General features: G+C 43.6%; 1 protein-coding gene across 1 annotated transcript in view; it reads right to left on the reverse strand.

Moving 5' to 3' along the window:
* Nucleotides 1-25112, reverse strand: part of LOC126194810 (out at first protein) — an 85116-nt gene that overhangs the window by 4280 nt on the left and 55724 nt on the right. Inside the window, exon 5 of the mRNA XM_049933124.1 lies at nt 15781-16106. Coding sequence (XP_049789081.1) covers nt 15814-16106 — 293 coding nt within the window. The 3' untranslated portion in view covers nt 15781-15813. The remainder of the gene's footprint in view (nt 1-15780; nt 16107-25112) is intronic.

Consider the following 25112-nt stretch of genomic DNA (forward strand, 5'->3'; position numbering starts at 1 on the left):
CCATCAGCATTTCACAACTCGGGCTCTGTTTTATGATAATGATGGGAGTATCGCATAAGCAAAAAAAGTGCAGATGATCAAAGTCACGCTGGCGAGTTTCCGTGATGAAGTGTCAAGGCAGGCCCATGACTCCATCTCAGCAGGGCACAGAGGTTGCAGAACTACTGAACGAAACACTGCAAAACATTACTGGTTGGAAACATGCAAGCAGGACATGGAGCAACACATGAAGAAAATGAGTACCCTGTGTGCAAAGGGCAGAGCTTAATCGTCAGTGAATTTCATTGCAGAGATTACCAGAGGCCAACAAATTATTGGTACAGATATTCTTGCTGTATTGATATTCATGGACCATTTGCAGACACATCTGTGTGGAATCTGTAGTTCTGACTTTAATTTCTTATTTTTCATGCTGTTTATCTATGACTGCCATGTCGAATCTGCAAGTGGACACTGTACCTCAAGCAATGGTTAACTACTGGGTTCTGAAGTTTGGGACACTGGATACCGAGATAACTGTTCACGGTACTAATTTCACGTCCAAGCTGACAAAACAGTTGTGTCGACTTTTACAGATTTGGCAGTTGCAGAAGAGTGCACCACGTCAGCAAGCCAATGGGAGGACAGAACAGGCAGAACTACGGCCAAAATATTAAGTCACTAACGAACCCAGGAATGCTTTGCAATCGCTAAATGTATGGGAATTGTATATATGTTCTAATCTTCTTTTCCCCCTTCTTTCTGTCCACATCCCCCCCCCTCCTCCTTCCCCCACTCCATGCCCATTTACTCCCCTCAACCTCTGTCCATCTCCTTATCTCCTTTTCTCCCCTCTCTTTGACTCTGATTGAGCCTTGTTATTGCCAATGAAACCTGGATTGGGGATTGAAGTAGCTTAAAATGAAAGGGTAAATCGGTTGGGATTATTGGTACGCGAGGTCGAGACCTTTCCTGCTCCTGGATCTGTGAGGATAGTAGCTTTAATAACAATATTTCGCATTGATTTAATCTGCAAATTTGTAGAATTACAGTTGATTTAGATTCCATAGTGGTATTCTAATCACAAGAAGGTTAGCTATAAACTAAAATTTCCTGTTTTCTGTGAAAACTGCCTGTGTGGAAGAAAACAAAACAGCACATAGTTGTGTATACAATTTTTGTTTACAATTATATATAAGGAGAAAGTAAGTTTGTTTGTGTTTGTGTGTGTGTGTGTTTTGACAAAAGCCTTGTGGGCGAAAGCTTATTTGTGGCAGTCTTTTTGTTGTGTCTACCTGCGACTCAGTATCTCCGCTATGTGGGGAGTAGCAACTATCCTTTTCATAAAATTATTATATATTTTCAGAGCAAGCATTCTCTTTCTCACAGTTGGTTTTGACACAAAATCTGAACATTATTGTATAAAAAAAAGGTATGGGACAGGACTTGAACCTATGTTTCTACAGGAATACGAGCCACGAGACAAGAGGTTAGAAGCAGGAGGGGGAGAAGGGATAGATGAGGATATTGTGTAGGTTTGGTTGGTGGCGGAATACCACTGCGGGAGGGGTGGAAAGGCTCAATGAGAGGTAGCTGAAACCCTGGTGGAGAATGAGGTTAAGTTGTTCCAGTGCCGGGTGGTACCGAGTCACGAGGGGAACGCTGCTCTGTGGCCAGACAGTGGGACTTTGGGAGTGGTAGGTGACTGGAGAGGTAAGGCACAGGAGATCTGTTTCGTGTAGTCATCTTTGAGGTGGGAGTCAACTTCGAGGAAGGTGGCTTGTTGGGTTGAGGAGGACCAGGTGAAGCAAATGGAGAGAAGATGTTCAGGTTCTGGAGGAAAGTGTTGTGTACGACTTCATACATAAAAGCAAGGACAGGTGGGCTACAGAGTGGTGTGGTAACTGTCATTGTAGGAAAGCCGGACAGAAGCAGAAATGATCGGCGAGCAAGTTAATACAACAAACAGAAGATTTACTTAACTTGAATTTCTCCAAACATACAAAGACTCATTATAAATGATGAAACAAGAATACACTCCTGCTAATAAAATAGCAACTAGGATTACACATGCTGTCATAAGCACGAACAAAGGGATTGTAGCATACAGGCAGCAAGTGCAAGAGGGCTGCCGCCGGCCATCTTGTATTGTGGTGGCAGAGGACACTCGTAGTCCAGAGTTGCTGGAGGTGGGGCACACAACACTGGGTCCACCAGATCCGGGCAACTGCTATAGACATCAGATGGAAACTTGTCATTCTGTTACCAACCGTTGAACACCAGTGGGGTGGTATCAATAGGTGATACCACAGAATATGTTTAGGGTGTCCTCGCCTTCAACACAGATCACAAATATGTCATCAGTGAATCTGAGCCAGGTGAGGGCTTTGGGATCTGTTAAGCTGTTCCAGCTCGTCGGCTCCGTTGTGAGCGCCTGCTCCAGGGAGCCGTGTCGCTCGCTGTGCCCATTCAAGTGGGCTGAAACGCCGGCACATGGCACGGCTGGCTGAGGCAGGCGTCAGGGCAGGCGTTTTGATGTGTCAGCTGCATCTTACAAGATCGACAGCCTCACACTCTTAGCTGCTAAGACGTGGTGACATCCTACACCAGGAAATACGATGTTCAGGAAATAAATAAGAAACAACTGTTTTACAAGAAATTGCATACTAAATTTATTGGGCCTCTGTAGCTTGACATTTTCTTTTCATTACAAGATCGGAAATATCAGGCGTCAAAGTGTTCGCAGCGTTAATGAGGAGGATTGCCTTCATTGCTGCATCCTGAAGAAACGATCGTTCCTTACTTTTTACTCTTTTCATTGCTGAGAAAAGCTGCTCACAACAATACATAGATCCAAACATGCACATGATCTGAGCGGCATTGTTGTGAAGCTTGGGAAATGTTTTTCGCTGTAATGAACGATACCATTGTGACAAATCCAATGTGTTGTAGTACCTCTCTTTCAACAAAGTTGAATTTTGCAAATCAATAATCTCCTATTGAAGTGACGATGACAAGTCATTGGGGGAAACTGAAAAAGGAGTGCTGAACACCTTAAGTTCCATTTCCAAACTAGTGAAGTTTCGGAATCGTGTTTCAAACGACGTGGTGAGCTGCTTTAACTTTGCTTGGTAATCGCCGAAAGTAGTACCTTCAGGTAGTTTTAAAGAAGCAAGGCGATTGAAGAACGTTAAATGTCCATTACTCATCTGCCTCTCAAATAAACGTAATGAACGCTTTGATCTGGTCGTGCATGTCAACGATTAGCTGCCCTTTGCCCTCCAATGACAGATTTAAATTATTCAGATGCATAGTTATGTCAGCTAGGAACGCCAGGTCTGATATCCTTCAGACAACGCATTTCTTCCCCTTTCATTTCGAGAAAAAGGGAGATTTTCTCACGAATGTCAAAGAAAACATCAAGAACTTTTCCCCGACTGTCAACAAACTGTACTGTGGTAAGGTATATCCCCATACTCCGCTTCCATAGCTTTCAGGAATCCTTTGAATTGGCGATGATTCATATCGTGACGCCGCACAAAATTCACACACTTCACGACATCTTTCATTACGCCACCTAGCTCTACCGTTTCAGCACACAGTGAATCTTGGTGAATAACACAATGAAGAGTCAAAATGTCTATCCCGAATTCGTCCCTGAGTTTATTTTTCAAACGAGAAGGAAAACCTTGGTGATGTCCGATCATTTGTGGTGCACCCTCTGTCGCTACAGAATGGAGCTTATCCCACGGCAAATTCATATTGTCCACTGATTCACAAACAGCTTCAAAAATTTCACGTCCTGTTGCGGTGTAAACGAGTGGCACCACATCCAAGAGTTCTTCAGTTACTTGCAGCTCCATGTCGACACCACGCACAAAGACTGCAAGCTGAGCACAGACCGATATGTCGGTGCTTTCGTCAAGCGCTAGTGAAAATGCAACAGAGCTCTCCGCCTTTTTCCTGAGCTGTGTCTCTAAATCCGCTGCCAAGTCCAGGATTCGACGAGACATTGTTTGCTTCGACGGACAAACCCCTTCAATTGCCTGCACCTCCCTTGGAAACAAACATTCTGCAACTGCCACCATGCACGATTTTACGAGTGGTCCCACCGAAAACGGCTTGCCACTTGTCGCAATGATGTGAGCGACCCTGTAGCTTGCTCGAATTGCAGATTCAGTACTGTTTTCTCCGCTCTCATTCACCTGAAAATTATAAACGCATTACACAAAATGAACTATGTTGCATGTTTTGATACCCTCCGTATTACGAAACCGTTTTTGAACTTACGTCTCCTCGTATGTCGTTCTTAAGCCTGGCTACCAGTTGTCTGCGTGCAACGCCTTCTACCTGATCGTAGTGCGCTGCGTGAAGACGTGTATAATGTTGTTGTATATTGTACCTCTTCGCAGAATTAAATTCTTTATGACGTACAAGACACTGCAGACGACCGTACCTCTCAATGAATAAGGTATCCTCCAATAGAGGTACAGGGCTCCCGCAGTTAGTCATAGCTGTCATTGAACACTGATTATTGCGGCTGCATGCAGTCAGGGGGCAGTGAGTTCGCTTTCCCCCTCCACGCCGGCTCCGAGCTGCCGCAGTGAGCGCTCCGGCTCCCTGGAGCTCGGTTGGAACAGCCTGCTCTAGAAGGCCCACGGATAGGCTGGCATAGTATACAAGGTGTGACAAAGTAATGAGACTGATGTGGAAAAAAAAAAATGTTGCTTACTGTTTTAGCCAAGTTTAGTGTTGTCTCCTTCAAAGTAGTTACCTCCTGATTGTACACTCTTTTTCCAGCACTTCTACCACTGATGGTAACATTTCTGGAACTCATCTTCTGTAATATCCTCCAAGACCCTTGTCACAGCTTTTTGGACATCTTGTGTTGTTTGAAAATGGAGTCCCTTGACCGCCGTTTTGACTCTTGGAAATAGAAAAAAGCCGCAAGGAGTGATATGTGGTGAATAAGGAGGCTGTGGTAGTGCCGAAATTTGTTTTGAGGTTAAAAATTGCTGTACTGACAGAGCAGTATGGGATGGCTCATTATCATGATGCAGAATCCAATTATCAGCAATGTTGGCACGGACACTAAGAACTCTTTTACAAAGTCTCTGTAAAATTTCTTTGTAGTAATATTGGTTAACTGTTTGTCCAGGAGGCACCCACTCTTTATGAACAATTCCCTTGGAATCAAAGAAGCACACAAGCATGCATTTCACTTTTGACTTTGACATGCGAGCTTTTTTTGGTCTGGGTGATCCCTTTGAGCACCACTGCGAACTTGGGCGTTTTGTCGCTGTATCGCACTGCAAAAACCAACTTTCATCACCAGTGATAACACGGCTCAACAATTCTGGATTGATTTCCGTTTGCTCTAATGGATCGGCTGCCACATTTTTCCGTGTTTCTTGTTGTGGTGTGAGATTTTTGAGGACCATTTTTGCACAAATCTTTCTCATACCAAGATCTTCAGTTATTATTAGATGAACCGTTTCTTGATTGATGTTCAGTTCTTCTGCAATCATTTTCACGGATAATCTTCAATCAGATCGGACAAGTTCACGCACCCTGGCCAAGCTGACATCCGTCTGTGAGGTTGCGGTCTTCAACATTTGTTCTGCCTTCACTAAACATTTTATGCCAACAAAAAACTTGAGCTCTTGACATAACCTCCTCTCCAAAAAGCCTTCTGAAGCTTACAGTAAGTGGTCGTTGCGTTTTCATCCAATTTAACGCAAAAAGAAATGGCGTACCATTGCACAATATTATACGGTTCCATTTCCGTGATGAGAGATACAAACACATTTTAAATTATTGCAGCACAACTCACGACTGAGCAGTCGTATCAATGTGCCGCTTGGACTAGAAGCAGTTTATAGACCGAGGTCAAAGATGTTGTGCCTACACAAGCCTGCAGGGTTGCCTCATCTTGCAAAGAAAATCAGTCTCATTACTTTATTGTCGCACCTCGTAATGCTATTCGGGTGCCCATTATTGTACCATGGATTTGTTTGTAGGTGATGTGTTCAGAGGTGAAGTAATTGTGGGTGAGGATATAGTTGGTCATAGTGACCAGGAAAGAGGTTGTAGATTTGGAATCTGTCGAGCTTTGGAAAAGGTTGTGGCACATTGTAGTAAAGGAAACAGGAATTGTGGAGAGTTGGTGGAGGAAATCGCGCCTAATGATCTTCCACCTGCCAGACTATACTAATAGTGTTAATGCCTGTGATGACGTAGCTTATCTGCTGACGAGTTGTGAATGACTCCTATAAATAGTGTGAGCCAAAGACTCAATAAAATGTGTCCAAAATTAACTATGAAAAGTCAATTAGTTTCAAGTTCAACTAAAGAAAATAATTCTGAGGGCTGAATTCTTCTAAGAAGTGGAGAGTGTAATGGAGTGAGCCAGAGGCACGGCCTCATCGCCAAATGCATACTACTTGACACAACATGCTGGTGCAGCATTAGGCCACGACGTCCACCTGCGATGCTGCAGCACGCCTGTCCAGTCAATGACTGACGAGGTTACTGCAACAAGGGATGCTTCGGTACACGGTATAAATTGCATATGCGGAGGCCACCCAACAACAAACCTACTCTGGCACATAGGAATACTGGCCTTCTGGTCACCGAGTCGGTAGCCACCACAGTGTAGCTTCTGCCATGAAGCCCCCATTGCATCCCAACAGGATGATCTGTTTGTGGTCCAACTGCAGGACAGACGGGCTGAGTGTCGAACTGAGGCCCTCAACAGCCTCTGAGCAGCTGGGCCACCGGCTAGATGCAGGACTGGGGTTCATTCATACACGGATCATGTGCTCCGTGTCAGGGTCGAGTCTGCCAATCGCACAAGAATGCACATACTGCAAGGCCACGTCACCGTCGTGTCAGTGATCTGTGGGTCCAATATCCACTATCTCACGCCCACCACACATGGGAACAAGTCTACTATTATGAACTGTGGAGAAATAAAGGATTCAACTGACTTCGAGTGCCTTGTAACTCATCCTGCCCATTTATCTCCACCAGAGAGATCCCGCACCCCAACAGTTTTCTTTTCTGTTGGTAATGGAATTTCTTCGTAGATTCTTCTTCTAACAAATACAGTGTCATCCTTTCAGACTCCTTGTCATATGAACTGACATCTATATTATGCACGACAAATGCTGCAACTATAATAACTGTTGCACCATCTGGTTTTACTTTGACTACGAAACTTAAACATCTCAGCATTTTGCACATTAATAAACACTGCCAAAAGAGTGAAAGTACTGCCAAGGGGAGAAAAAAGTAATGTCGAGAACTGACTTGGGGTTGAACCAGAGAGCACCTGGACGCAACCACTGAGCCACCAAAGAAAGTATTCATTCTATCACTGGCTGATAAATATTACTTTGCTAAATGACTTACTATGCTTAATACTATTACTGTTCATCAATGCACATGCATCAGTCTTTGCTGTTTAAGCTCATGATCAGTACTTAAAAATTAAATACAAATTGTGTGGTTACTACTATTTGAGCCTTAATAGCATTTTTGTGTGAGGTGTTAAACCATTCTTGGCTCCTGCCAAACTAAACATACTTAACTGTTCACAGCAAATATTTTGAATTTCTGCTTCTTACTTTCCGCCAGGTGTATATAAAATGCCTCTGAACCAATAACATTACAAACTAGTCACCTCCAACAATTTTGATGAGATCAATTACTATCTGAGTTTATTACTTACACAGCTGATAATTTCCTCATATTTTCAAGCTTCAGCAATGTGGGAGTGGCCTATTCATATATTTACTTACTATTTACTGTGTTAGTAACAATTCCTTTCTTACTTCTTTTCAACTTTTATTTGCGCAAAAAAGGAAGATCATTTTGTAATGTTACTTGGTTGTGGACTGATGATTGCAGCTGAACTTGACTTGATCCACGAAATTTTGCCAGTAAAAGATAATCTCAGTTCATGTGACATAATCTGAGCTTAACTTTTATACAGCATAAATTTGAAAGGTCAGGTCGAGCCAAGTTTATTTTCTGGGCTAATTGAAGTTCAGCTTCTTTATACAACTGGGCCAGAGTGTATAAAATTCTGCATTCCAGAGAATTGATAACTAATCAACTTCAGTTGGTTGGTAGATCATGTACCACCATGTTCCTAGGCTTGTACTCCTGGTTTGTGTGTTATGCATTTTAGTGACTGCGTTTCACAGACACTTGGCAGAAGAGTAAGAAAGGGAAATTCAAAACATTTGCAATGAAAGGTTGAGGATATGGGGCTTGACATGTCCAACAATGACTGAACACTTCTTACAAAATTCTCTAGGTTCTAGTAGCAGTAACTATACAATTTCTAATACACTGAGGTGACAAAGGTCATGGGATAGCAATATGCACATACACAAATGACAGTAGTATCATGTACACAAGGAATAGGCAGTGCACCAACGTAGCTGTCATTAGTACACAGGTGATTCATGTGAAAAGATGTGCACTGTGATTATGGCTGCACGATGGGAATTAACATACTTTGCACACGGAATGGTAGTTGGTGCCAGATGCATAGGGCATTCCATTTTGGAAATCGTTTGGGAATTTATTATTCTGAGATTCACAGTGCCAAAAGTGTGCCAAGAACACCAAAGTTCAGGCACTACCTCTTACCATGGACAACACTGTGGCAGACAGTCTTAATAAGTGAAAGCAACAGCATTTGCATAGAGTTGTCCGTTCTAACAGATTGCATGAAATAACCACAGAAATCAATGTGTGATGTATGGCAAACTTATCCATTTGGACATTGTAGCAAAGTCTGGCATTAATGGGCTATGCAGTGAAAGACCAATGTGAGCGCCTCTGCTAACAGCATGACACTGCCTACAGTGCCTCTCATGGGCTCATATCAGTTGGATAGTAGACAAATGGAAAACTATGCCTTGGTCAGATGAGTCCCGATTTTAGTTGGTAAGGTTCCTATGTGTCCACAAGGCACTGTGCAAGCTTGTGGTAGCTCTATAATGGTGTAGGCTGTATTTACATGGAATGGACTAGGTCTTCTGGCCCAGCTGAACTGATCATGGACTGGAAATGGTTATGTTCAGCAACATGGAGACAGTTCGCAAATACGCATGGACTTAGTGTTTCCAAACAATGATGGAATTTTTATAGATGACAATGTGCCATGTCAGTGGGCCACAATTGTTCTGATTTGAAGAACATTCTGGACAATTCGAGAGAATGATTTGGCCACGTAGATTGCCCATCATGAATTTCATTGAACATTTGTAGATCATAATCCAGAGGTCAGTTCGGCACAAAATTATGCACTGAAACACTTTTGCAATCATGGATGGCTGTAGAGGCAGCATGACTCAATATTTCTGTAGGGACTTCCAACGACTTGTTGAGTACATGCCACATAAAGTTGCTGCACTTTGATGGGCAAAAGGAGGTCCCACATGATATTAGGACTTATCCCATGACTTATATTACCTCAGTGTAAATTTTTAACTATTGAATACAGACTTACACTGCAATAGCAACTGCATGCACATTGATGAACATAAATAGTAAGCTTCTGTCCACTTCCTGTAACAGTAGGCCTGGCGAAATTACCACCTGCAATTTTTCAAATTTGAATAGTTCTGGTACTACTTTTACTCAAGTTTACGCAGCACACATAATTACAAAAGATGAGCTGTAATAATTGTAGAGTGTGTATTAAAATTATACCTTGTCATGTGGGGATGCTTTCATGGTAGTTTCCTTTATACTGTCATATTTTCAAACTTTTTCACTGAGATTTGTCCCTATGTTCTGTGAACTGAAGTCAATGACTACTTCTTTATACACCTTTGTTAACCAGAGTAACTTTCAGTTTTTTTTCCCTTCTGTTGTGTCTTTATGGTGACCCAATACGACTTCCAGTAATAAATCATTTTCTACTTTTGAGCATTTTTTTCTGATTATTTTTCTCCATCTTTACAAAAAGACATATTTGATAATAAATACTGTGTATTTATGATGAATGATTAATAACTGAGGTCAAAGTGCAATGATCGTGTCAATAGCTGATTTTAGCTGCATAGAAAAAGAGTATTCCATTGTAATGTACAGGACATGGCGGAAAGCATTTCCAATTTGATAGGCAGTGTGCAGCAATAGAGTACAGTGGTGGTGATGGGGGTGTCCTTGAATAACTGCATATGTGCTGGTTTCAGTGTACAGCATGGCTTGCTCAGGTGAATATCACACTTTTGTTGTTGAGCAGTTTACTCAAAACAGTGTATCGCCAATAACTACTCAATGTGCATTCTGCATTCGTTTCACGCTCAGTTGTTGGGACCCAGCTCCCGACAACAAAAACATTTATTTGTGAGTTTCAAATTTTTGAGAGAGAGGTTCTGCTTTGAAACATAAGCCCCAAGGTCAACGATGGACAGCTATGGGCCCAGAAAATGCTTCTTCAGTGAGAGGTTCAGTTTAACAATCTCCTCTATGTTCCACAAGAAAGCATGCCTGAGAGGTTCAGTTTAACAATCTCCTCTATGTTCCACAAGAAAGCATGTGTTAGACTTATTATTATCAGATTGAAGTGTGAGAAGAATCTTGCATTGAGATTTGAAAATGCATCCCTACAAGATTGTGTAGGACCAAGAAAGAAGTGGAAGAGATTACAAAGACAGTACGCACAATCCGTATCACTTCAGGCAGGGGGATTACCTTCACAGTCTCGGATGTTATTGAATTTAGCACATGTTAAAATTAAGGAGTAAGTAAGAAACATGGACTTTTTTTTATTTTCTCCAAAAGAATTCCTGCCCCGAGATACAGGCCTCCACAGATGACATCGCGAACACCATTTTGAAGAAGCGTATTTCGGAAAATTTTTTCAGTTGCTGCATCTCTGTAACAGTTCTAGATATTTTGTTAGAGTTTTTTTATTTGAAAGACAACTGCTTTATGATTACAATGGTATCCTCCATTTGGACATATCTGTCAAAGTTCTTTTACTGTTGCCTTTTGAATTTAGAGATTTTTTTTCAAAAATGCCAATCCAGAAAAGTTAAGATTTTTTTTCTGTTGATTAGTACCATGTAGTACTATATTCTCTGTAAAGGAGAGCTTCCACTTTTTGTACAGGTTTTATTTTAAAAACTCTTTTTTAACTTTCAAGGATAATGTATATCTTCACTGAAGTAGTTTCTTAGTAATTTCTTTGTTACAATGTTTATTTCTATTGTCTTTGTTGCAGTTATTTCTTATCACTTTCTTTGTTACAATTATTTCTCTTGATTTTCATTGTTGCAGGTATTTCTTACACTTTGTTGTAGTTTCTTGTCAGATTCTTTGTCACAGTTGCTCGTTGCAGGTTTCTGTATTGTAGTTGTTCAATGCTAATTTTTTTACTTAAGAGGCTTCTAAGAAACCTGAGACCATCCAGTGAATTCTGTGTTTTCATGAGGAATTTGCCAGTTGACACAGCTGCAGTATGTTTTGTGAAAAGGACTGTTTGAAATGTCTTCTGACTGGGGCCACAGGAGAGAAGCGTACTGACTATTTGCGTATCAATAAAAGAGTGATGTATAAGATAAACAAATAAACAGACTTTGTTCAGGTTGGGAATAAGGGTTCTCATTTGAAGACTTTGTTTCAAAGTGAAGATGTTTCCAGTGACTACTTTTTGTGTTATAAATGTTTTAACAGAATAACAACAATTATAGTGTCTAAACAAGGTTGAAGCCCCCCATGGTGCACATGATTCAGATTTTGCATCAATAGAGGAAGAATTAAATACCCTGAATCAGTCAACTACTGAGGTAGGTGTTAGTCCTGTTAAGAAACTGTGGTCAGTGAAGCCGAACCATAAGCTCTATGCATCATGGAAGCGGAGAGAAATTACTAAAGCTATGGATGAATACACTACAGCAAAACTGGCCACACTCTTCAAAGCAGAAATTCCATCTTCGGAAATAAATGAACCAAAGCACCTTTGCACCTGTTGCCAGGAATTTTTCACAAATATCAATTCAGCTGTTGAATATTGTGCATCCTACAGTGAAAAGGTGCAAGTTTTAACTGTTATTCCACGGACATTTTCAAAGAAAACAATTTTGAACCATATTCCATCAGTATCAAAGTACATGGTAGACAAATCAAGAAATGTGAGGTCTGTAAAAGGAGTCTTTGGAAGAACAGATCCTATTATGCTAATCCTATAGAAGCAGCTCAAGTTTAAATAGTGCACTCATTTTATCTGGAAGATAAATGGGACTGTTCTTGCACGAATTTTGAACTTTGTATGGTAACTTTGAAGAAACTTAATGGAGCACGTGACATACGATGCCTTGGCTGGGAGTATGAAGTCTGTGATGTAAAGGGAGAAACTTGTTTGTTTCAAGAATGAGGTGACTGCCCTGGAAAGGGATGAATGTCTTTACAGACACTTGGCCTAGAAGACTTAGATAACTCTGTAGAAATTACACATGCGACGTGGGAGGAAAATAAACTAATTAAGAAAACTGTTGCCTTTGACAGTTTCATTGATGAACTTGGTAAATGGTCAGTGAAACCAGTAACACACCAGCATCTGAAAAAATTGCAACAGCACATTGCAGAAGTGGAAGCGTGTGTACAGGCTGAAGAACTATGTTTACTACTTCACTGTGATTTTGCTGAGAACTGATCTGTTATTCTCCCACAAGTAGTACTAGGATATTATTGGAGTAATGACCAGGTTTCAATTTTTACAGGAGTGACATATTTTTCAAAACAAGACCACAAGTGTTACAGTTAGAAGTGATGAAACAGGACATGACTCAACACATGCTTTACTAGCAATGCACAAAATTCAGCTGCAAACAGGGGCAGATAAGATAATCATTAGTTCTGATGATGCTCCCAGTCATTTTAATAATCGTTGCCAGTTGTTTGAATTGAGTAAGTCGCTTGTGCCAACTGACTGGGTATACAGTGCTACTGGTCAAGGAAGGGGCCTTGTGATGGTGTAGGAGGCCTGCTGAAGCACCATACTACAAAACAATCTTTCCAGACCAAAAACAGCTGCGATTCAGAATGCCGAGGATTTTATAAGAATCGTGAAATCTTACACATCCACAGGCCTCATTCTTTTGTCCAAAGAGGAAATTGAAGAATTCCATGAGCAGAAAAAAAGAAGAATGGTCCAAACAAACTACTCCTGTGAAAGAAATTCAGAAGATACATTTTTGGACTCTAAGTGGTGGGCAAACTCATATTGCATGCACTTTAAACAGCAAGAAAGAAGAAATTTCGTTTGTTCGGCCAACACCTCAGAAACAGCAGGATAATATTCAGATTCACAACCTGAGAAGGGGGATGTTTGTGGCATGTGTGTATAACTGTTACTGGTGGATTGTAGAGATTATAGACACCAGTTACGAGTTACACGAAATAAATTGTAGTGAACTTTATGATACCACATGGACAAGCTGCTGGATATAGGTTTCCAGCTGAAGGATAGCAACAATGCCATCAGTGCTCACTTCCTGTTCACAATGTTTTGAAGACTGTAAGTGCTCCAGTTCCTATTGGTTCAACATGAAGGCATCACTCTGTATCAAAGAAAGATACTGAAGCAGCGGGATGCATTTTCAGTTCAATGACTGGCTAATTTCAGTAACAAACACAGAGAACAGAAGTTGCATAAACTGAAACCTTTAAGTCTTTGCACCTTTCACATCCATTTTGGAACCATTTAAAATGCTTGGAAAGTGAGTCTCTTACTCATATTTATGTTTATAAAACCTGTTCAACCTGAAAGTGGAAGCTCTCCTTTTCATGGAATGTAGAACTATATGGTACTAATCAACTGGGAATTAAAAAAAAAAAAAAAGGATTATGGATTGACATTTAAAAAAATTCCGTAAATTATAAAAAAAAGTTCAGAATGCTATAGTAAAAGAACTTTGACAAATAAGTCCAAATGGAGGATTTCTTTGTAATCATAAAGCAATTATCTTTAAAATAAAAAACCAACAAAAATCTAGAACTGTTCCAGAGATACATCATTTTAAAATTTTTTCCAAAATTCACATTTTCAAAATGGTACACGCTGTGTCATCTTTGGAGGGCTGTATCTTGGAGCAGAAATTTTTTTGGAGAAAACAAAAAAATACATGTTCCTTACTTGGTCCTTCATTTTAACATATGCTATGGTCGAAGTAGAGAGGATATAAAATGTAGACTGGCAATGGCAAGGAAATCGTTTCTGAAGAAGAGAAATTTGTTAACATCGAGTATAGATTTAAGTGTCAGGAAGTCGTTTCTGAAAGTATTTGTATGGAGTGTAGCCATGTATGGAAGTGAAACATGGACGATAACTAGTTTGGACAAGAAGAGAATAGAAGCTTTTGAAATGTGGTGCTACAGAAGAATGCTGAAGATAAGGTGGGTAGATCACGTAACTAATGAGGAGGCATTGAATAGGATTGTGGAGAAGAGAAGTTTGTGGCACAACTTGACTAGAAGAAGGGATCGGTTGGTAGGACATGTTTTGAGGCATCAAGGTATCACAAATTTAGCATTGGAGGGCAGTGTGGAGGGTAAAAATCGTAGAGGGAGACCAAGAGATGAATACACTAAGCAGATTCAGAAGGATGTAGGTTGCAGTAGGTACTGTGAGTTGAAGAAGCTTGCACAGGATAGAGTAGCATGGAGAGCTGCATCAAACCAGTCTCAGGACTGAAGACCACAACAACAACAACAACAAATTCAATAACATCCGAGACTATGAAGGTAAGATTTTTTCCTAGCCTACCTGAATTGATATCGACTATGCCAGTAGAACAATGTGTGAAGGCTTGCTTCATAGCTGTCATCGAGAAGAAATTGTAATTTTTTCAGGAGAGGCTCATTTTCATTTGTCAAGTGCAGTAAATTAACAAAATTTCAGGTACTGGTCTGAAAACAACCTAAAAGAACTCCATAGTCCCAAAGTAGCAGTTTGGTGTGCTGTTTTTAATTCTGGAGTTATTGGTACTTTTTTTTTCTTCAAAGAAAATTGTGAGTGTTACTGTAAACAGCAATCAGTACTGTGCCATGCTCCGTAACTTCCTACAGTGAAAACTAGGCGAACTGTTTAATGACCCCGAGAGTGTGTGGTTCCAATAAGATGGCGCAACAGCTCACACAGCACTTCAATCACTGGCATTGGTGAGGGAAATGTTTTCTGGATATGTCACTACTTTGCATGGTGATACTGGGTGGCCATAACTTTCACCAGACTTTTTTCTGTGGAGCCGTCTCAAGTCCAAAGTGTAACAACATCACCCTCAAACTTTAGAAGCCATCAAGGAAATCATAACTCAAGACGAAGGAATCACACCCGACTTGACTCACAGAGTAACGAGCAACTTCAGAGAAAGGCTCAACCGACGGATCGACAATAGAGGCAGCCATTCGAGTGACTTATTGTTTAAAACAAGTTAATACACCATATTCTTAAATGGCATTATGTGTGTTCTTAGATAATAAAAATGTCCTATCTTACTCAGTTTCATTTATCTCAGCTTCCCTAACAGGAGTGTTGTTCTTCCCGCACCCTGTAGACCGACACCGTACGTTCAACTGATTAAAATTTATTATTATACAACATAGTGAATTCGTGAACTGGTTTCATTTTCTTAACAAAGCTCAAAATCGGTCTCCAGTCACTGGGGTTTACACAATTGGCCCACAGTATTCTGGTCTGCCACCAGCAGTACGTACCATATGACATATCTAATTACACTGGAAAAATTACAGACAATCAGCTAGCATTCTCACCTAGGTGCCGGCCCAGCCAGCAACAGGCCTGGGTCATTCGTCCCAGAGGCAGAGCTGTTTGTGCCGCACATAATAAGAGAGAAGACTGCACTTTCGACAAGTCTTGATGCCACAGCGATATCCACCTCCTGGCAGGGCTGCTGCCCTATCCTTGCCCTTGCAATACTTCAGACCACAAGGGTACCACCCAACACAAAGCTCCAGATTACAAGTGCAAGCATGCCAAGGGTCCGCAGTTTCGAGGCAGCGGGGAACAGGTCCCGCCCGTGATCCTCCATCAGGTGGTGACCTAGAGACAGAGGCAAGCAGTGCCGACAGTGATGCACCTGCAACAGAGGAGATACTGTAACTGGTCTGTAAATTGTAACATGCACATATGTATCGCAGAATTAGAATGTAAGCACTGACACAGAGAGCCATTTAAATATGTAATTTAATTTATCATTCAAAGTACTAGCAAAATCTGAAACTTATCAATGTATTGTAATTATTTTGCTAGTTACCTAGTGATGCTTTAATCCAATATTCTTTCAGAACAATTACTAAATCACGGTTTTTATCTAAGTCACTGCACTGAAAAACAACTATGTTTATACCCTGCAAGCTGCCTCATGTGATCCACCCATTCCCAGACACTGCTACAATGTTCAAACACAGCCAGCAGGCTGAAGAGTGTCCAGTTAGCCTTGCTGACCATCCATTTTGGTGGCTTCTGTGCAAGTAATGCTCCATCCAGTACATGAAAGCAGACTGGGGAGTGGTCACTGGAATGACTGGGGAGTGATCACTGGAATGAAGGTCATCAATGACTTCCAACTGAACAAAGTCTGTGAGGTCTGGAGAGAAGCAAGAGAGGACAATGGCTGAGTATGACACATATCAGCACAGAAATTGGGAGTACCTATGTTGAGGATGCACAGCTCATGAGAATCCCGAGGCTCTGAAAACCAACCCCGAGGGCAAGCAGAGGTCGAGCTCCACAAAACGAGATGAGCATCGAAGTTTCCTAGCAAGAGAAATGGTCGGAGAGTCGTTTCACAAGATCTACAAGAGCCTCGGAGGCTACTGCACCTCGCAGAGGAAGATGTGAGGAGCAAACAGTGATCCTCCGAGACAAATGAATTTCAGCGGCAACTGCTTGCAGGCCAGTAGCCAGAGGAAGAGCTGAGGAGTGGTGTGCATTACCAACATACACAGCAACCTGTCCCTTGGCCCTTTCTCCAGTCCGGTCATCCTCATAATGGAGCGTATAAACGCATAGTGCAGAGGCATCAGGTGCTTTAAAATATGTTTCCTGCAAACACAAGCACAGGTGTGCAAGGTGTTTTATTTCCTCCACATTGAACCCATTAATATATCACTATAGGATGGGAGCCATCTATGATGTGGGTAGCACTTTCATCCTATCTTTCAGCGAGGGTGGGGAATCCACAATGGGTGGAGGCTTCCTCTTGGGGTGAGATGATTGCCCCAGTCCGACATCATGGTCCATCACCTCTGAAGAACATTCGAGAGAGGCACCAGACAGGATGACATCAACACTGTTGGACGGTGTACTGCAGTTTTCTTGTCCAACGTGGTTTCAAAGCAACAACTGTGGAAGTGACAGTGGCAGTGCTGGAAAATGGACTAGACACGATCTGTGGAGGGGCAGGAAGTTCCACAATGTCAGCAACCACGGCCTAGACCGAAGTTCTACGGGGAGAAGCAGGCTTCAAATTAACTGCAGCAGCAAAAGTACACTGACAAACACAACCACTAGTGCTGACAAGCAATCTTCATTTGTGTAGCAACATTAAGTTTCTGGACTGGCCGTTCGAGAATGGAAGCAAAGGAGACAGCGAACATGGGTAGCTGCATGACCTTTTATATCTTTTACACTTCACCATGTCTTTTTATCTCCCAAATTTTCTGTTCTTCAAGGAAGACACTGCAGTCCCTACTCCAGACAGGGTGATCCCCAGAGCAGTTGACACAATTCAGAGGAGAGGAACAACATACTCCATCGTGGGTGACATTACCACATTTGCTACTGGGCAAATTAAAACGAGCATCAGGTTTAGGAAATAATGATGATGATGACAATATTCGGTTTGTGGGACACTCAACTGCGTGGTTATCAGCACCCATACAAATTCCCAATCTTTTCACTGTCCAGTCACCCCACTTTCACAAATGATCATGAAATTATGAGGACAACACAAACACCCAGTCCCCAGGTAAAGAAAATCCCCAACCCGGCAGGGAATCAAACCCAGAGACAGCAATGCTAGCCACTAGACCACGAGCTGCAGACTTGGGAAATAAGGCTGTACACTTAGGTGAAGGAAACCTGCCTTGACCTGCTCTGGAAGCTTGGTGCTGTTAAATGTAAGAATATCACAGTCTGACTTTCCCTCTCCTTCCCTCTTTCCTGACGAAGCAACCGTTGGTTGCGAAAGCTAGAATTTTGTGTGTATGTTTGTGTTTGTTTGTGTGTCTGTCGACCTGCCAGCACTTTCATTTGGTAAGTCACATCATCTTTGTATATATATATCCCACGTGGAATGTTTCCCCCTATATATATATATATATATATATATATATATATATATATATATATATACTCCTGGAAATTGAAATAAGAACACCGTGAATTCATTGTCCCAGGAAGGGGAAACTTTATTGACACATTCCTGGGGTCAGATACATCACATGATCACACTGACAGAACCACACGCACATAGACACAGGCAACAGAGCATGCACAATGTCGGCACTAGTACAGTGTATATCCACCTTTCGCAGCAATGCAGGCTGCTATTCTCCCATGGAGACGATCGTAGAGATGCTGGATGTAGTCCTGTGGAATGGCTTGCCATGCCATTTCCACCTGGTGCCTCAGTTGGACCAGCGTTCGTGCTGGACGTGCAGACCGCGTGAGACGACGCTTCATCCAGTCCCAAACATGCTCAATGGGGGACAGATCCGGAGATCTTGCTGGTCAGGGTAGTTGACTTACACCTTCTAGAGCACGTTGGGTGGCACGGGATACATGCGGAGGTGCATTGTCCTGTTGGAACAGCAAGTTCCCTTGCCGGTCTAGGAATGGTAGAACGATGGGTTCGATGACGGTTTGGATGTACCGTGCACTATTCAGTGTCCCCTCGACAATCACCAGTGGTGTACGGCCAGTGTAGGAGATCGCTCCCCACACCATGATGCCGGGTGTTGGCCCTGTGTGCCTCGGTCGTATGCAGTCCTGATTGTGGCGCTCACCTGCACGGCGCCAAACACGCATACGACCATCATTGGCACCAAGGCAGAAGTGACTCTCATCGCTGAAGACGACACGTCTCCATTCGTCCCTCCATTCACGCCTGTCGCGACACCACTGGAGGCGGGCTGCACGATGTTGGGGCGTGAGCGGAAGACGGCCTAACGGTGTGCGGGACCGTAGCCCAGCTTCATGGAGACGGTTGCGAATGGTCCTCGCCGATACCCCAGGAGCAACAGTGTCCCTAATTTGCTGGGAAGTGGCGGTGCGGTCCCCTACGGCACTGCGTAGGATCCTACGGCCTTGGCATGCATCCGTGCGTCGCTGCGGTCCGGTCCCAGGTCGACGGGCACGTGGACCTTCCGCCGACCACTGGCGACAACATCGATGTACTGTGGAGACCTCACGCCCCACGTGTTGAGCAATTCGGCGGTACGTCCACCCGGCCTCCCGCATGCCCACTATACGCCCTCGCTCAAAGTCCGTCAACTGCACATACGGTTCACGTCCACGCTGTCGCGGCATGCTACCAGTGTTAAAGACTGCGATGGAGCTCCGTATGCCACGGCAAACTGGCTGACACTGACGGTGGCGGTGCACAAATGCTGCGTAGCTAGCGCCATTCGACGGCCAACACCGCGGTTCCTGGTGTGTCCGCTGTGCCGTGCGTGTGATCATTGCTTGTACAGCCCTCTCGCAGTGTCCGGAGCAAGTATGGTGGGTCTGACACACCGGTGTCAATGTGTTCTTATTTCCATTTCCAGGAGTGTATATATATGTGTGTGGAAACATTCCACATAGGAAAAATATATCTAAAAACAAAGATGATGTGACTTACCAAATGAAAGTGCTGGCAGGTCGACAGACACACAAACAAACACAAACATACACATAAAATTCAAGCTTACGCAACAAACTGTTGCCTCATCAGGAAAGAGGGAAAGACGAAAGGATGTGGGTTTTAAGGGAGAGGGTAAGGAGTCATTCCAATCCCAGGAGTGGAAAGACTTACCTTAGGGGGAAAAAAGGACGGGTATACACTCGCGCACACACACACATGTCCATCCCCACATATACAGACACAAGCAGACATATTTAAAGACAAAGAGTTTGGGCAGAGATGTCAGTCGAGGCGGAAGTGCAGAGGCAAAGATGTTGTTGGATGACAGGTGAGGTATGAGTGGCGGCAACTTGAAATTAGCGGAGATTGAGGCCTGGTGGGTAACGGGAAGAGAGGATATATTGAAGAGCAAGTTCCCAACTCCGGAGTTCGGATAGGTTGGTGTTGGTGGGAAGTATCCAGATAACCCGGACGGTGTAACACTGTGCCAAGATGTGCTGGCCGTGCACCAAGGCATGTTAAGCCACAGGGTGATCCTCATTACCAACAAACACTGTCTGCCTGTGTCCATTCATGCGAATGGACAGTTTATTGCTGGTCATTCCCACATAGAATGCATCACAGTGTAGGCAGGTCAGTTGGTAAATCACGTGGGTGCTTTCACACGTGGCTCTGCCTTTGATCATGTACACCTTCCGGGTTACAGGACTGGAGTAGGTGGTGGTGGGAGGGTGCATGGGACAGGTTTTACACTGGGGGCGGTTACAAGGATAGGAGCCAGAGGGTAGGAAAGGTGGTTTGGGGATTTCATAGGGATGAACTAACAGGTTACGAAGGTTAGGTGGACGGTGGAAAGACACTCTTGGTGGAGTGGGGAGGATTTCATGAAGGATGGATCTCATTTCAGGGCAGGATTTGAGGAAGTCATATCCCTGCTGGAGAGCCACATTCAGAGTCTGGTCCAGTCCTGGAAAGTATCCTGTCACAAGTGGGGCACTTTTGTGGTTCTTCTGTGGGAGGTTCTGGGTTTGAGGGGATGAGGAAGTGGCTCTGGTTATTTGCTTCTGTACCAGGTCGGGAGGGTAGTTACAGGATGCAAAAGCTGTTGTCAGGTTGTTGGTGTAATGGTTCAGGGATTCCGGACTGGAGCAGATTCGTTTGCCACGAAGACATAGGCTGTAGGGAAGGGACCGTTTGATGTGGAATGGGTGGCAGCTATCATAATGCAGGTACTGTTGCTTGTTGGTGGGTTTGATGTGGATGGACGTGTGAAGCTGGCCATTGGACAGATGGAGGTCAACGTCAAGGAAAGTGGCGTGGGATTTGGAGTAGGAACAGGTGAATCTGATGGAACCAAAGGAGTTGAGGTTGGAGAGGAAATTCTGGAGTTCTTCTTCACTGTGAGTCCAGATCATGAAGATGTCATCAATAAATCTGTACCAAACTTTGGGTTGGCAGGCCTGGGTAACCAAGAAGACTTCCTCTAGGCGACCCATGAATAGGTTGGCGTATGAGGGGGCCATCCTGGTACCCATGGCTGTTCCCTTTAATTGTTGGTATGTCTGGCCTTCAAAAGTAAAGAAGTTGTGGGTCAGGATGAAGCTGGCTAAGGTAATGAGGAAAGAGGTTTTAGGTAGGGTGGCAGGTGATCGGCGTAAAAGGAAGTGCTCCATCGCAGCAAGGCCCTGGACGTGCGGAATATTTGTGTATAAGGAAGTGGCATCAATGGTTACAAGGATGGTTTCCGGGAGTAACAGATTGGGTAAGGATTCCAGGCGTTCGAGAAAGTGGTTGGTGTCTTTGATGAAGGATGGGAGACTGCATGTAATGGGTTGAAGGTGTTGATCTACGTAGGCAGAGATACGCTCTGTGGGGGCTTCACCTCCATCTGTCCAATGGCCAGCTTCACACGTCCGTCCACATCAAACCCAACAACAATCAACAGTACCTGCATTATGACAGCTGCCACCCATTCCACATCAAACGGTCCCTTCCCTACAGCTTAGGTCTTCGTGGCAAACGAATCTGCTCCAGTCCGGAATCCCTGAACCATTACACCAACAACCTGACAACAGCTTTTGCATCCCGTAACTACCCTCCCGACCTGGTACAGAAGCAAATAACCAGAGCCACTTCCTCATCCCCTCAAACCCAGAACCTCCCACAGAAGAACCACAAAAGTGCCCCACTTGTGACAGGATACTTTCCGGGACTGGACCAGACTCTGAATGTAGCTCTCCAGCAGGGATACGACTTCCTCAAATCCTGCCCTGAAATGAGATCCATCCTTCATGAAATCCTCCCCACTCCACCAAGAGTGTCTTTCCGCCGTCCACCTAACCATCGTAACCTGTTAGTTCATCCCTATGAAATCCCCAAACCACCTTTCCTACCCTCTGGCTCCTATCTTTGTAACCACCCCCGGTGTAAAACCTGTCCCATGCACCCTCCCACCACCACCTACTCCAGTCCTGTAACCCGGAAGGTGTACACGATCAAAGGCAGAGCCACGTGTGAAAGCACCCACGTGATTTACCAACTGACCTGCCTACACTGTGATGCATTCTATGTGGGAATGACCAGCAATAAACTGTCCATTCGCATGAATGGACACAGGCAGACAGTGTTTGTTGGTAATGAGGATCACCCTGTGGCTTAACATGCCTTGGTGCATGGCCAGCACATCTTGGCACAGTGTTACACCGTCCGGGTTATCTGGATACTTCCCACCAACACCAACCTATCCGAACTCTGGAGATGGGAACTTGCTCTTCAATATATCCTCTCTTCCCGTTACCCACCAGGCCTCAATCTCCGCTAATTTCAAGTTGCCGCCACTCATACCTCACCTGTCATCCAACAACATCTTTGCCTCTGCACTTCCGCCTCGACTGACATCTCTGCCCAAACTCTTTGTCTTTAAATATGTCTGCTTGTGTCTGTATATGTGTGGATGGACGTGTGTGTGCGCGCGAGTGTATACCCGTCCTTTTTTCCCCCTAAGGTAAGTCTTTCCGCTCCCGGGATTGGAATGACTCCTTACCCTCTCCCTTAAAACCCACATCCTTTCGTCTTTCCCTCTCCTTCCCTCTTTCCTGATGAGGCAACAGTTTGTTGCGAAAGCTTGAATTTTGTGTGTCTATCGACCTGCCAGAGCTTTCGTTTTGAATATAATAGAGGGAAACATTCCACGTGGGAAAAATATATCTAAAAACAAAGCTGATGTGACTTACCGAACGAAAGCGCTGGCAGGTCGATAGACACACAAACAAACACAAACATACACACAAAATTCAAGCTTTCGCAACAAACTGTTGCCTCATCAGGAAAGAGGGAAGGAGAGGGAAGGACGAAAGGATGTGGGTTTTAAGGGAGAGGGTAAGGAGTCATTCCAATCCCGGGAGGGGAAAGACTTACCTTAGGGGGAAAAAAGGACAGGTATACACTCGCTCGCGCACACACATATCCATCCACACATATACAGACACAAGCAGACTTACCAAATGAAAGTGCTGGCAGGTCGACAGACACACAAACAAACACAAACATACACACAAAATTCAAGCTTTCGCAACAAACTGTTGCCTCATCAGGAAAGAGGGAAGGAGAGGGAAAGACGAAAGGATGTGGGTTTTAAGGGAGAGGGTAAGGTGTCATTCCAATCCCGGGAGCGGAAAGACTTACCTTAGGGGGAAAAAAGGATGGGTATACACTCGCACACACACACATATCCATCCACACATATACAGACAACATTCCTACGTGGAATGTTTCCCTCTATTATTATATATATATGATGTGAATATAATAGAGGGAAACATTCCACGTGGGAAAAATATATCTAAAAACAAAGATGATGTGACTTACCAAACGAAAGCGCTGGCAGGTTGATAGACACACAAACAAACACAAACATACACACAAAATTCAAGCTTTCGCAACCAACGGTTGCTTCATCAGGAAAGAGGGAAGGAGAGGGAAAGAAGACGAAAGGATGTGGGTTGTAACGGAGAGGGTAAGGAGTCATTCCAATCCCGGGAGCGGAAAGACTTACCTTAGGGGGAAAAAAGGACAGGTATACACTTGCATACACACACATATCCATCCGCACATACACAGACACAAGCAGATATTTGTAAAGGCAAAGCCTGTTGAGTAAGAGGCTCACTAGTTGGGCAATGTTCTTACAAATGTTCCAGTACCAGATAGAGTATGTTAGGGGCACTGAAAATGTGGTCGCAGATGCTCTCTCACGCTCGCCAATTGGAAGTGAGGGGAACAGTGAAGAGGAGGATGAGTGTACAGAATTTAAGATGATGTATATGACAGGTGTTGAAGAAGAAAAACAGATTAGAAGTACATGCACGGACAAAAGGCGTATACACAATGCGGATCCAATTTTGAAGCTAGCTAAGGCCCGACTGGGTAAAAAGGGCCATGAGAAGTTGGACAGTTTTTACAACATACTTAAAGCGGTGGTGTTCCGCAGTAAGAAAGAAAGCAAGTAGGAGTGGCAACTGTGCTGGCCTGAGGAACATGTTCAGACAATAATTAATTATGTGCATCTGAGCCATGGGCACTATGGGGCACAAAAATGTATAGGGGTACTAAAAGACTATGTGGTGTTCAATAACATGGACTGTAGGGTGAGAAAGCTACTAGGTGCTTGCGATAGGTGCCAGCGAGTAAAACACAACACCATTACCAGTCAAGGGGAGATGCAAAACATCTTGCCCAAAAATGCTTAAGAGCTCCTAGCAATTGATGTGTTCAGCCCGTTACCAACTAGTAGAGGTGGAGAAAAGTACATTCTGCTGGCAGTTGATGTATTTTCCAAACATGTAAAGATGTATGGGATGAAAAAGGCCACTGGTGGGACAATGATTAAAAAACTGGAGTCCTACTACAACGAAATTGGTAAGCCGAAAGCAGTGCTCTCTGACCATGGGTCCCAATTCACCTCCAAGGCATGGGAGAACTTCATGGAGCAGACAGGCGTGAAACACGTAAGGACCTCAGTTTACCAACCGTCAGGAAACCCAGCTGAGAGGTATATGCGTGAGCTTGGACGATTGTGCAGGACATACTGCAGTCATAAACATACCATCTGGGCTGAATATGTGTCCAAGTTTGAGGACATCATGAACAGTGTGAAAAGCAGTGCCACTGGGTTCACACTTCATGAAGTAATGTGGAATAAAAAGGCGGCCAACCTGACAGCTGAAGCAGTGAGCT

This window comes from Schistocerca nitens, chromosome 7 (genome assembly GCF_023898315.1).
Source record: "Schistocerca nitens isolate TAMUIC-IGC-003100 chromosome 7, iqSchNite1.1, whole genome shotgun sequence".
In the NCBI taxonomy this organism is placed as follows: Eukaryota; Metazoa; Arthropoda; class Insecta; order Orthoptera; family Acrididae; genus Schistocerca; species Schistocerca nitens.